Raw genomic sequence first — 13,097 nt, 5'->3', positions numbered from 1 at the left:
TTTTAATTTTGTTTTTTGTTTGTTTCCATGTGGGACTAAGCAATAGCAGACCCATGTATTAAGTGAACATTCTTTTGGACACCTGTCAAAAACTACTACTGAAATTCTCTCTATGTTCACATGGGAGTGAAGGGAGACTAAAAGGTCTCAAATTGCAACACTTCTCAATGACTCCTCACGCCATTTCATCTTTATACCTTGTTAAAAATATCGCATCAAATAGATGAGTACAGATTTTTCAATTTGAGAAACTCAAAATTGAAAGGAGTTCTTACTTGCACGCTTGTTACATTGTGAAGTAGTACATTGTTATCTTCATGAATATGGGGCTTACATACATAATTCATATGTATCAAGAGACGAATATATCCCAAAAGCTGAAAAGGAGAGTTCTCTTAGTAATTCCCTAACCTTGGGAAATCTAAATTTGTGCGCTGGGCCTAAAGAAAAGATTTTATTTTTAACATGTACAAAAATTGTATCGTAACACTTTTTTATCATAGTGATTTATCTTTCTAAACTTCCTAGAAAAATTTTCTACACAAAAAAAATTTACTTTGAGACCTGTTGGAACATATTTTAGTTTAGAAACCTCTAATCTCTCTGGGAAATTGTCACTGTAACTTCCTACTAGAAAATGAGGATACAATAATTTGCTTGCATTTGACTTTTTAAAAGGGCATTTTATAGCATGGTATATGTTGGTGATGACTTAAACATTACAATTAGGATACATTTTAATAATGATTTGGATGTAGATGTTTCTTCTAACTTTTGTCTGTTACATTTGAACTATGAGCATGCAACTTCCAATCTGAATTTTGTTTCTTGAAAACAGGCAAATTATGTAGCAGCAGCTTTAGTAGATGAAGTACAAATGAATTTTTGTGATGTGCATTTTTTTGTAGGCATTAAAAGTTTATGATAAACCTTTGGTGAGAAGTCATTCATGCAAGCTGCTTCTCAGTTTAAATGTAATGCATTCAGCTATTTGATACATTATTGCAAAATGAATCTTGACACAAACCACAAGTTAAATTAACTGGTAAATAGAAAAGGATGAATGATGTATTAACATAAATGTAAAAATAAACACTGAATACAGGTATATTAAGCTATATAATTGTTAAAATAAGTGTGTGTTGTGTATAAACACACACACAGAGGCCTAGTTTAGTACAACCCCCCCCCCCCCCATCTTAAATTTTTTTGTAAAGGTTATATTTAGTTTAAAATAGTTTTTTTCCCCCCAGGGATTACCAACCAGTCCAAACCAGCTTTTCTTGAGGAAAAATAACTAAAAAAATGTAAATACAAAACAAGACTGTAACTGATTATTTAAATCAAGGTTTCCTGTTTCTGAGTTAAGAGCCCATCAACTGCATGGATTGATTTATTTCCCTTTTAAATGTTTTCATTCATATTGTAGGTTAGATGTCTCTGACCTAATGCTTCTAGAAATGTTTACTATAAAGCAGCATCCATCACTTGTAAAACCAGTTCACAACATGTCAGTTTTTAAAGAAATAACTCTGGTCCAAACTAACTGTTAGTTTAACACTATTGACTTACACAGCCTTCAGAATTCTAATAGTAATAAAACAGTTTACTGCAAACTCCACAGCCTGCTTGGCCTTGCATCTTTAACTATCCCACTTGGTTGTCATCTATCTGAGGAAAACAACAGCATGCACTAATGATTCTATTTGTTTTATCCAAAGATGTTAAAAACTGGGATGTGTTTTTAGGGGGTATGGGTGGAACTCATTACCAACAAAATATCACTGAGGACAAGTACTTAAGATTAAAAATGGATGGTAAGAACATTCGTAGTTGTATAAAGTAGGATAAAAGTGTTAGGATATCTAATCTCCTCCTTTACAGAATAAGCTAACTACTAAGTTTAAGAAGAAACTCTTCCCCTGGGGCAAGTTATTATGTAATTTTCAACCGTGGTATTCCTTGCACTTTATTCTGAACATCTGGTATTGGCCATTTATGAGCACCAGACATGATATCAGAATAATGGAACAATAGTCTGGAAGGATGTGGCAATTCCTGTATTCCTTACTCGTTTGCATAGTAGAGATCCTTGGGTGCATCAGAGGTGCAAACTATTATTGAAATATGACTATCGTCTTCTTAGAAAGCATACAGTGATTTGTTTAAGTCTCCAGTGTGACCTTGCTTCTGAATGATGCCTAAAAATTATTACATACATCTTTTAACACAAGATCAACATAGGGACTTTTATTGTGCATGTTGATGCTTCTAGTAAACAGTTGTTTTATTCAACTGGAAAATCCACCTCCACTGAAAGACAGGAATGTGATTTGTGTGTATTCTTCTGAGCTTCTCTTGAGAATCCCAAAAATCCACATATAAGGCTCAATACATTGAGTCGATAGGTGGCCTTGCAATTCCAAACCTAAAAAGTTCTTGAGGAAAACTGCAATGCTTGTTGTGGAGAGTTTTGTGATTAAAGTACATCAGTGTAGGATTCAGGAGATGAGAGCAAATCACTTTTCTTGTTCCTCATTTACAAAACGGAGATTACAGTAATTTGTTACCTCACCACAGTATTGTGAACATAAAATTGGAAATAACTGAAGTGCTGAGAGCACCACAGCATTAAAACTGGAAAAAATATCACGACTGTTGCATACTGACATTGTCGCTTTGCAGAATATAAACTTACCCTTAGAAGATAATGGGACTGCATCGGCACTTTCAAACCTTTGTTCTCTGCAGAAGGTCAAAGTTGGAGTTTGTTGGTTTGCCTAGTATTTGAGAGACTATTTTAGTTCTTAACCCTGTGAAATCCTAGCCGACTGCTAAGAGGGGGGGGGGGGAAGTGCAGACTACAACTCTGGCTCATTTGTTCTTCCCCACTTTACAGAGACGGTAACAGCGGCTTTCCCATGCAATACAGTGTCCAGCAAACAGTAACCAAGGGACTCGTCTACTGGAATAATATTGCCACACAATTATGCAGGGGCTACGTGCTGGCTTTGTACCAGGTGCGTTCCGACGGAGCCTGCGATGCTCTGCCCGGCACGATACCGCGCCCCCTGGTGGCTGAACAGCAGAAGTTTAACTTTCCGTGGCACATGCCGCACTCAACCCCCACCCAGGCCTGGCTGGGAGTGTGGGTGGGATTGGGGAGCTGATTTTAGAGGAGAGCCTGCTGCACCCCTCCCCCCACCCCAGGACGCTTCAGTGGGACATTTTCACCCAGGCAGCTTCCGGGCCCCTGAGCCGGGAGAAGCTGCTCGCACAGTGCGGGCGCGTTCCCCCCTCCCCCGGGCCGTTAAAAGAGACGGAACGATTCCGCAGCGCCTCTTGTTGTAGAGGGGGCAGGTTTCGTCGTCGCACAGCGTGTCCCTCGCGGGGAGCGTCCGCCAGCTGCCGTGTCCCTCCCGGCTCGCCTCTCTGCCGCGCTCGCCATGGACGCGTTAGCGGTAGAGCTGGGGACTCTGACCCCGGAGCAGGCGGCGGCTCCCGTGAACACGGTGGAGGTGAGCGAGGGGGTGAAGGCGCCGCCAGCCCGCAGAGGAGGGGCGGGCCCCGAACAGCGGAGCCCCCGCGAGCTGTGCCCCCTGCTGCGCATGCGCGTCGCCCCATGGTGCGGCTGCAGGGGGCTTTCGGGGCTCTGGAGACCGAGTCCCCGAGTCAGCTGTGGCGCATGCGCGGGGCTCCGCCGGCTTTTCCACGCTGCCCTGTTCTCTCCCAAGGGAGGGAGCTCGCTCTTCTAGGCTGGCTGCTTTGCCAGGTGGCCCCCGGGGCTTGGGGACAACAGGCACCTGTATAAAGCCCCACATGTCGGGACTCGTCCCTATAAAATCAGGACATCTGGTCACCCAACTTCTCCTGCTAACCATCATCATAGAAACAAGCTGATATCTAACATCTTGTGCTAATTGAGGCCACCTCTTCTTCAAGCTGCAACTTTGCTGTGTGTGAAATTACCCCCGCTGAGATATCAGGCACCACCATAGCACGTGAGCAACATAAAAGTTGCTAGCCATAGCAGTGTTCCTCCCGGACTTTGTGGCATTTCTGGTACTTCTCCTCCTTCTTCAGGGTAAAAGTGCTGTCTGGGTTTGCATTTTTAGATTTTAATCCTCTGTTCCTTTTTTTGCTAGTGGCTTAGTGGACAGAAGGGAGGTGTCAGAAATGTAGCCTTTAAATCAAGGTGCACAATGCAAAGAGCTCAGCACTGTATTCCATTGCAAGGTTAACTTGTTATATGCTCCCTTTGAGCCTCATCTTGCAAGTAGGATAGTGATAGAAATGTAGCCGTGTTAGTCTGGGGGTAGTTGAAGCAAAATGCAGGACAATGTAGCACTTTAAAGACTAACAAGATGGTTTATTAGGTGATGAGCTTTCGTGGGCCAGACCCACTTCCTATTTGATCTGAGGAAGTGGGTCTGGCCCACGAAAGCTCATCATCTAATAAACCATCTTGTTAGTCTTTAAAGTGCTACATTGTCCTGCATTTTGCTTGCAAGTAGGGTGAGCATCTTTTCAAAATGCAAAAAGAAGACGCATGCAAGAACCCTCCCTTTTGCAGGTCCTCCACTTCCACCAGAAACCCTCCTCCAGCCAGATTGGAAACTTGGAGCCAACTGTGCTAAGAGCTACCCAGGGATCTTTGGTCACTATGGGGAGCCCTAGACCTTCCATCTGCCCTGAATGGGCAGCCAGAGTCCATAAGAGTGGTGCCAAACCTGTGTCCCTGCCCCATGGGGTGTGCTGCCCAGGAACTGGTGGATACAAGGTCTGAGTCTCCAGGGCTCCACACAGGGACCTGGGCTCTGTGAGCAGCTCTTATTACTATCTAGCACCAGCTTCTGGCGGGGGATGGGGAGGAGGAGCAGGGGGCAAAACCTTGTGGAGAAAGAGAGCTACAGCCCACCTCAGCCCACCTGACTAAATAGGCTGACGCTATCCATAAGCCTCTGGTAGGTGCAGAATGGCACCATGGGAATCATTTAGCCTGGAACCAGGACTTGAAACGTACGTTGGTGGGACTGTGCCATCCAGTTAGGGAAGGTGGTTATCCTGCCTGGGGATGTTGGATGCTCAGTACTTCATGGAATTAAGCCTATATGTAGTAGGCACAAAAGGGTTGAGGCTGCCACTTGCACACTAGTTCCATCATGATTTTATTTGCTCTTGTAGCTGCCCTGAAACTAATTTTGTGCCAGTTTTACTTGTGACGTGCATGAGTTTATCATATAGGGTAAACCATGCAAAGTTATAACTCTTTATTGAATTCACCTTCCTCCACATTCATGTTTGTTCAAACTACTACAGTAAACTTCCAATAATCCGGCACCTTTAGGACCCAGGGGGTGCCGGATTATCAGATATGCCGGAGTATAGGAAGGGGGCCTATGAGGGTCTGGGTGGAGTGGGGGGGCTGTGCCCCTCGGCGCTGCGGGACCAACCCGGTAGCACCCCAGCTGCTCTGCCCCCGGCTTCCCCGAGTCAGCCACTGGTTAGTTTAAGCAGCGGCTGAATCGGGGAAGCTGGGGGCAGAGCAGCTCCAATGGTCCGGCTGCCCGGAGCACTTCCGAGTTCCAGATGATGCCGGACCATCAGGAGTGCCGGACCACTGGAGTTTTACTGTACATACCAAAATAGTTTGTCATAAATCCTGCTGTATCCCTTTTAAACATGGGAGAGGGGGGAGGGGAGGGAAACAGAACTTGATTTGAATTCAATTTTTCCTCCCTAGATTTTAAATGTAAACATTAAGTTGCTTCCCTTATTTTTTATGATTTTTGCTTTTCTCTTGTGGAATTGTGAATAACAAAGTTGTACTAAAAATCTTAAACAACGAATGACGGAATAAAAATTAACTAAATTTCATGTCTTTGAAAGCTAGTGAAACAATATATCTGGGACTCCACACTCCAGTATACATATCCATGACAATTCTTTTTTATTTATTTGAAGTTAATTTTAGAATTGAATTATTTAATGTTAAGAATCTTTGCTGCCTTTGAATCTTGAAATACTTGTAAAGTTAGACATACTGTCAACCCACAAGTCACATTTGTCTGAATATTTAGAACCTATTTTTTAATTGTAGTAACATCTGAGATTCCTGTACAGCTGAAACACGTTAAAAGAAAAAAGTCTTTTATGTTTTCACATTTGTACATTTGACAGCAATTTGTGTTTGGCTGTGTATATTAGTATTTGTAGGATTAGGACCATAATTCTCTCTCTCGCTGAAAAGACCCTGATAAACATCAATAGGAAAATAAAACATTTTTAAGGAGTGTCTCTTTTTTTCTTTTAAAAAATTAATCAGGACATAGTATTTAAATGGTGTTTTCTTATAAGCTTGTATTTTATTAAATTAGTCAGTTTAAAAACATGTAAACTGTGTTCCTTCAAGTATCTTGATTATAGTTTGTATTGCACAGGTGATTACTGTATTATTTAAATTGTCATTTGCTTGTTCATGTTACTAATTTTGATTGACTTGTTATAGTCCTTTTTATATACATTGACTTGACTTTAAATAGTCTTAATGATATAAGTTGGCATACCAATTTTGTAATGTATAAAAAATGGACACTCCTGTAGGAGTGTGGAACCACCCCTGAGGGCATCCCCCTGCCTCCTCCTCCTGAGGCCCCCACCCGCCATTGCTCCTCTCTATTGCTCACTGCTACCCTTCCTCCCCAATGGGCTGGGAGGGACTTGCCTGCAGATTCAGGGCTGAGAGCTATACTTGTCAGATGCAGGTCAGAGGTAGCCCCAGCTGAGTCTGGGCTAGTGTGGGTGATGATTCGGCACCTTTCCACCTCCTCTGCCTGTAGTAATTGGATTTTGAGTGTCTGATCAGTAGATCTGACCAGACACCATCAGATCCCCAGACTTTCAGGCAAAAACTGGACACCCATCAATCCTGCATGGAAGAATAACGATTAGGCTTTTTAGATTGTTGTAAGGTACACTCCTATTTCATTTTTTGTGTTTGTTTTAGGAAAAATGGAGGCTTCTTCCAGCTTTTCTAAAGGTCAGTGTTGCTTTATGTGTTTCCTTTGTACATGAATATTTATGCTCTTAAACTGAAAACCATTTAACTAGTGAAAGACGGATGTGCAGTAGGCAGTGGTTTGACAAGATTAAGACACAGTTCCTTTATCTTTAAAACCCAATGCATTCATTTTAAAATCATATGTCAGCATATGTCTAATTTATAAATAATGATAGATCCTCATGTTTCCTTGACTTTTTGTTTGCCCTCTGCGCCCAGGATATTTTTAAGGACAGGTCAGAAGCAATATTCCCTCTAATCTTTTCCATCCATATGTGAATTTTTTTTTCCAGTGGTGTGCAGAATACATTTTATACGTATTGAGGCATGTGCCTATGTGCACCACCAGTCGAAACAAAAAAATCTAGCTGTGTGCGCTCTGCTAATCAGCTGCGAGGCATTTGAATATCTCTTGTCTGGCCGCACAAGTGCACAACTTACAAGAAACACCAGTCACAGGCTTCTGTGAATTTTTGTTTATTGTTGGCGACCTGTCCCAAACTTTCAGGAAAAGTACCTGTGCTAGAATTTTAACCTTACTTATCACATTTCTCTCCCAAATTTAGTGTCTTCAGAGGAAGTTAGAGAGAAGCGGTGGATGTGGTATACTTAGACTTTAGTAAGGCGTTTGATACGGTCTCACATGATATTCTTATCAATAAACTAGGTAGATACAACTTAGATGGGGCTACTATAAGGTGGGTGCATAACTGGCTGGATAACCATACTCACTTGCCAGCTGTCTACACTGTCCGCTTGAATTTGCGCAAGAACACTGACGATCTAATTTAAGATTGTCAGTGTTCTTGCACAAATATTATGATGCTCCCGCTCAGGGATAAGCCCTCTTGCGCAAATGTATTTGTGCAAAAGGGCCGGTGTAGACAGGGGAGAACTGTTTTGCGCAAAAAAGCCCCGATGGTGAAAGTGGCGATCGGGGCTTTCTTGCGCAAAACCGTGTCTAGATTGGCACGGATGCTTTTCCGCAAAAAATGCTTTTGCGCAAAAGCATCCGTGCCAATCTACACACTCTTTTCCGCAAATGCTTTTAACAGAAAAACTTTTCCGTTAAAAGCATTTGTGGAAAATCATGCCAGTCTAGACGCAGCCAGAGAGTAGTTATTAATGGCTCACAATCCCGCTGGAAAGGCATAACAAGTGGGGTTCCTCAGGGATCTGTTTTGGGACTGGCTCTGTTCAATATCTTCATCAATGATTTAGATATTGGTATAGAAAGTACGCTTATTAAGTTTGCAGATGATACCAAGCTGGGAGGGGTTGCTACTAATCTGGAGAATAGGGTCATAATTCAAAATGACCTGGACATCCTATTTACCTCAGACCATTTCTCCAATTTGAAGTTTAATAAAGACAAATACGAAGTGCTCCACTTAGGAAGGAACAATCAGTTTCATACATACAGAATGGGAAGTGACTGTCTGGGAAGGAGTATGGCAGAAAAGGGATCTAGGGGTTATAGTGGACCAGAAGTTGAATATGAGTCAGCAGTGTGATGCTGTTGCAAAGAAAGCAAACATGATTCTGGGATGAATTAACAGGTGTGTTGTGAGCAAGACACGAGAAGTCATTCTTCTGCTCTATTCTGCACTGGTTAGGCCTCAGTTGGAATATTGTGTTCAGTTCTGGGCACCGCATTTCAAGAAAGATGTGGAGAAATTGGAGAGGGTCCAGAGAAGAGCAACGAGAATGATTAAAGATCTAGAGAACATGACCTATGAGGGAAGACTGAAGGAATTGGGTTTGTTTAGTTTAGAAAAGAGAAGATTGAGGGGGGACATGATAGCAGTTTTCAGATCTCTGAAAGGGTGTCATAAGGAGGAGGGAGAAAACTTGTTCATCTTGGCCACTGGGGATAGAACAAGAAGCAATGGGCTTAAACTGCAGCAAGAGGTTTAGGTTGGACATTAGGGAAAAGTTCCTAACTGTCAGGGTAGTCAAACACTGGAATAAATTGCCCAGGGAGGTTGTGGAATCTCCATCTCTTGAGATATTTAAGAGTAGGTTAGATAAATGTCTATCAGGGATGGTCTAGACCAGTGTTTCCCAATTGGTGCTCCGCGGAACCTTGGGGTTCCGCGGAGCACAACGAGGGGTTCTGCAAGGAGCCGGTGCTCCCCCGCGCCCTCTGAAAAAGAGGGAGAGAGCCGGCTAGCCAGCATGGAGCTGGTCCCGACCCTGCGCACGCGCGTCCTCCCAGCCCGGCCCCAGAGCCTGTCCCTGGACCTGTCCCTGCTGTGCCCGACCTTCCCTGAAGGTGAGCGCCGGCCCCGGGAGCGCTGCAGATTGGCCACCCACGCTCTGGGGGGGAGGGGGCGCCGGCCCCGGGCACACGGCACTTGGGGGGGACCCGCCCCCGGGCGCGCAAGTGTCCCCGCCCTTTGGCGCCCGGCGAGCGAACGGCAACACCCCCTGGCGCCCGGCAACCTCCAGTGGTTGGGGACCACTGCACCAAAGGGACAGGGGTGGAAGAGAGACAATTGCCAGGGGGCCAAGCACAGACAATGAGGAAAAGGGCAGGAGGGGAGAGGAGGTGTCAGTGGGAGGGGGACAGGGTGATGCTGGGAGGGGAAAGGGTAAGGGCACTGGGGGCTAGAGGGGGAGCGGGAGGTGCTGGGAGAAGGCTTGAAAGAAGGGGTGGGCATGAGGAAGGCTGGGATGGAGCAAGTCATGTGAGAGGGCAGAGGGGCATGAGGGGAATGGGGGCAGAGGGTGGTGAGGGGTGGGCATCAGGGAAAAATGGAGCAAAGGGGGCAGGGGAAGTGAGGGAAGGGGGAGGCACCAGGAGGGTGCAGGGGTAAGAGAAGGTGCAGGTGCCAGGGGATTCTGGAGGGACCACCATCAGAGGAGAGACGCAGGGCAGGTTTGTAGTGGGAGGTGTTAGAAGAGGGGATGAGGAGGGATAGCTCAAATGATCAGAGTGGGGCTACTGGAGAAGTGGGCACAGGGAGGAGAGAAGGGCTGGTGGAGGGGGTCAGGTTGCAGGAGGGCTGAGGACAGTGAGAAGAGCAGGAGTCAGGACAGCAGAGGAGGGTGAGGAGTTGGGGACAGCAGGCACCAGGGGAGCTGACATGGCAGCAGAGGGAAAAGGTAGAGGTTTAAAAATATTTATTAATAACTTGGGTGGCACATCCAAACAAGCCACATGAACTCAATACTGGTGCACAACACAAAATTCATTTTGCTCATGTGAGGAATCTCTTAGGCTATGTCTACACTGGTTGTTTCTTGTGCAAGAACACATCCACTCTTCCATGTGCGAGCTGTGCTTTTGCATAAGAGCATCTATGGCAGTGTGGACACTCTTGTCCAAGAAAGTGCTGATGGCCATTTTAGCCATAGGGCTTTCTTGCTCAAGAAATTCTTGTTGCCTGTCTACACTGGCCTCTTGCGCAAGAATAGTTGCTCAAAAGGGCTTATTCCTGAGTGGGAGCATCGTAGTTCTTGCGCAAGAAGCCCTGATTTCATACATGAGAACGTTAGTGTACTTGCGCAAGAACACACGGCCAGTGTAGACAGGCAGCAAATTTTTGCGCAAGAGCGGCCGCTTTGGTGCAAGATCGTGCCAGTGTAGACACAGCCAAGGGGAGGGAGGAAGGCAGGGGCAGGGAATCAGCACTGGCTCAGCATGTCTACATGGTTTGGGGGAAGGTGCAGGGAAATTGAGCTCAGCTGGGTTGCAGAGTGGGGAGGTCTGGGGGGCTGGGCTTGTGTGTGTGTGTGTGTGTGTGTGTGTGTGTGTGGCTCAGAGCTCAGTTTGACTGCAGGAGGAGGGAGGTGCCGAGAACTGGGGCTAGACTCAAGGGCTATGTCTAGACTGCAGGCTTCTTTCGAAAGAGCCTCTTTCGAAAGATCGCGTCTAGACTGCAGGCGGATCTTTCGAAAGAGCAATCCGCTTTTTCGAAAGAGAGCACCCAGCGAGTCTGGATGCTCTCTTTTGAAGAAGCCCTATTTACATTGTAGAACGCCTTCTTTCGAAAGAGGAACTTTTGAAAGAAGGCGTTCTTCCTCGTGAAACGAGGTTTACCGCCATCGAAAGAAAAGCTGCGTTCTTTCGAAATTATTTCGAAAGAACGTGGCTTGAGTCTGGATGCAGGGAAAGTTTTTTCGGGAAAAGGCTACTTTTCCCGAAAAAACCCCTGAGTCTGGACACGGCCAAGGGGAGGGAGAAACAGGGAATCGGCTCTTGGCTCAGCAGTTTTGTGGGGCTTGGAGGAGGTGCAGGGAAACGGGGATCAGCTGTGCTGTGGGGGAGGCATGCAGGGAACCAGTGCAGGGCTCAGCTGGGCTGAGGTGGATGGGGAGGGCATACAGAACAGATGGGCAGCTCAGCTGGGCTGTGAGGGGCTGCAGGGAACTGGTGCTGCACTCCCTTGGATTGTGAGGGATGGTTTTGGGGGAAGTGCAGGGAACCAGCAGGGGTGGGCAGCTTAGTTTGGTTGCAGGGGATAGAGGTGCAAAGAAGCCTAGTGGGGAAGGGGGGGGACCAGGAGCCCTGAAATGACCTCCCCTGGTCCAAAAATTCCTCATCTGGGACCAGTCAGGTCTAGAGGGTGCCAGATCAGGGAGGTCCAACTCCTACCCAAGTCCCCTCCTCGCACCCTCCCTTGTAGCCAGACACCCTACATCCAGCCTGCTTCTCTACCCTACCTATCTGGTCTGTACCCTACCCAGACCTTGTCCCCTTCCGCCCCCCAGCTCCCTCCCAGATCCTGCACCCCACCTCTATCCCGCTCCTCAGCAGCCCTGCCATCCACCCTAGCACCGCCCTGGCCCCAGCACCTTGCCTCACACCACAGGACTCAGCACCGCCCTGGCCCTGGCCCTGGCCCTGGCCCTGGCCCTGGCCCTGGCCCTGGCCGCGGCCCCAGCACCCTGCCATCCACGCTAGCACCCAGCAGCACCCTGTTCCTTGTCCCAGCACCCTGCCAGTCACCCTAGTGCCCAGCAGGACCATATCCCTGACCCCAGCACCCTGCCACCTGCCTGTCCCAGCACCTTGCCCCAGCACCCTGCCACCTGAGCCAGCATCCTTCCACCCAGCAGCACCCTCTCCCCAGCACCCACTAGCATTCTGTCCCCTACCCCCACCAGCACATTTGGGACCACATTAGTGAGGCTTGGGGGTTTTTGGAGGAGCTTTTTTTTGTTTTTTTACATCTCACTTGTGTGGCCCCAACTGACTTTTCTGTGGGTCAGTGACCTTTGACTCAAAACAGGTTCCTCACCCCTCTCACATATAAAGACAATGCTAAAACCTTTTGAGTTTGACATATTTTATTTAAAAATGAAGCCAGGTAAACAAGCTCCCATTTCACTGCAATATCATAACACTCCTGCACCACCTGACCCCAAATCTGAGCCTATCATACACTGGAACCCCTGTCCTGAGCCTCTTACATCCCTACACTCCTGCATCCCCACATCCTCAGTCTTCCGCCACAACATTCCTCCACCATCCACACATCACAAATCTGTGTCCTGAGCCCATGATACTCACAACCTTATTGCCCTGAGTCCCTCACATATCCGGCCCAAACTCCTGCACCCTCATATCCACAAGCCCTGGCTTGCTCAGCACCCCAACCTTCCACCTGAACCCAACACTCCCCAGCCTAGAGCCCCCTCCCTGAGTCAACAGCCCTTTCTCCTGCATCCAAATTCCCTCCCAGAGCTTGTACTTCTCACCCCTTCCCACACCCAAATCCCTCATTCCCACCCCACACCTCACTCTCACTAGGTTGAGACAAGTATAAGGGCGGGGAATAGCAAGTGATGGAGAGGAGGGGAACAGAGCGGATGAGGCCTCACAGAAAGGAGATGGGGGGGGGGGGTCTTGGGTCATGAATTGGTGGGTCCCTCTGTCCTCCCCTCCCCCCCTTTTTTTTTGCTTGACAAACCTATGGGTTCCTTGAAATTTTGAAAAGCTGAAAAGGGTTCCTCAGCCAAATAAAATTGGGAAACACTGGTCTAGACAGTATTTGGTCCTGCCATGAGGGCAGGGGACTGGACTCGATGA

The 13,097-nt window shown here is 46.8% G+C and overlaps 1 protein-coding gene across 1 annotated transcript in view; it reads left to right on the top strand.

The window, feature by feature from the left end:
• Positions 1 to 3,297: 3,297 nt before the first annotated feature.
• POLR3B (RNA polymerase III subunit B) overlaps positions 3,298 to 13,097 on the top strand; it is a 121,445-nt gene continuing 111,645 nt past the window's right edge. Inside the window, exons 1-2 of the mRNA XM_075938432.2 lie at positions 3,298 to 3,518; positions 7,007 to 7,039. Coding sequence (XP_075794547.1) covers positions 3,447 to 3,518; positions 7,007 to 7,039 — 105 coding nt within the window. The 5' untranslated portion in view covers positions 3,298 to 3,446. The remainder of the gene's footprint in view (positions 3,519 to 7,006; positions 7,040 to 13,097) is intronic.

This window comes from Pelodiscus sinensis, chromosome 1 (assembly GCF_052426305.1).
Source record: "Pelodiscus sinensis isolate ZL-2025 chromosome 1, ASM5242630v1, whole genome shotgun sequence".
NCBI lineage: Eukaryota > Metazoa > Chordata > Testudines > Trionychidae > Pelodiscus > Pelodiscus sinensis.
Note: the sequence above shows the minus strand (reverse complement) of the source record. Positions and strands in the feature narration are given on the sequence as shown.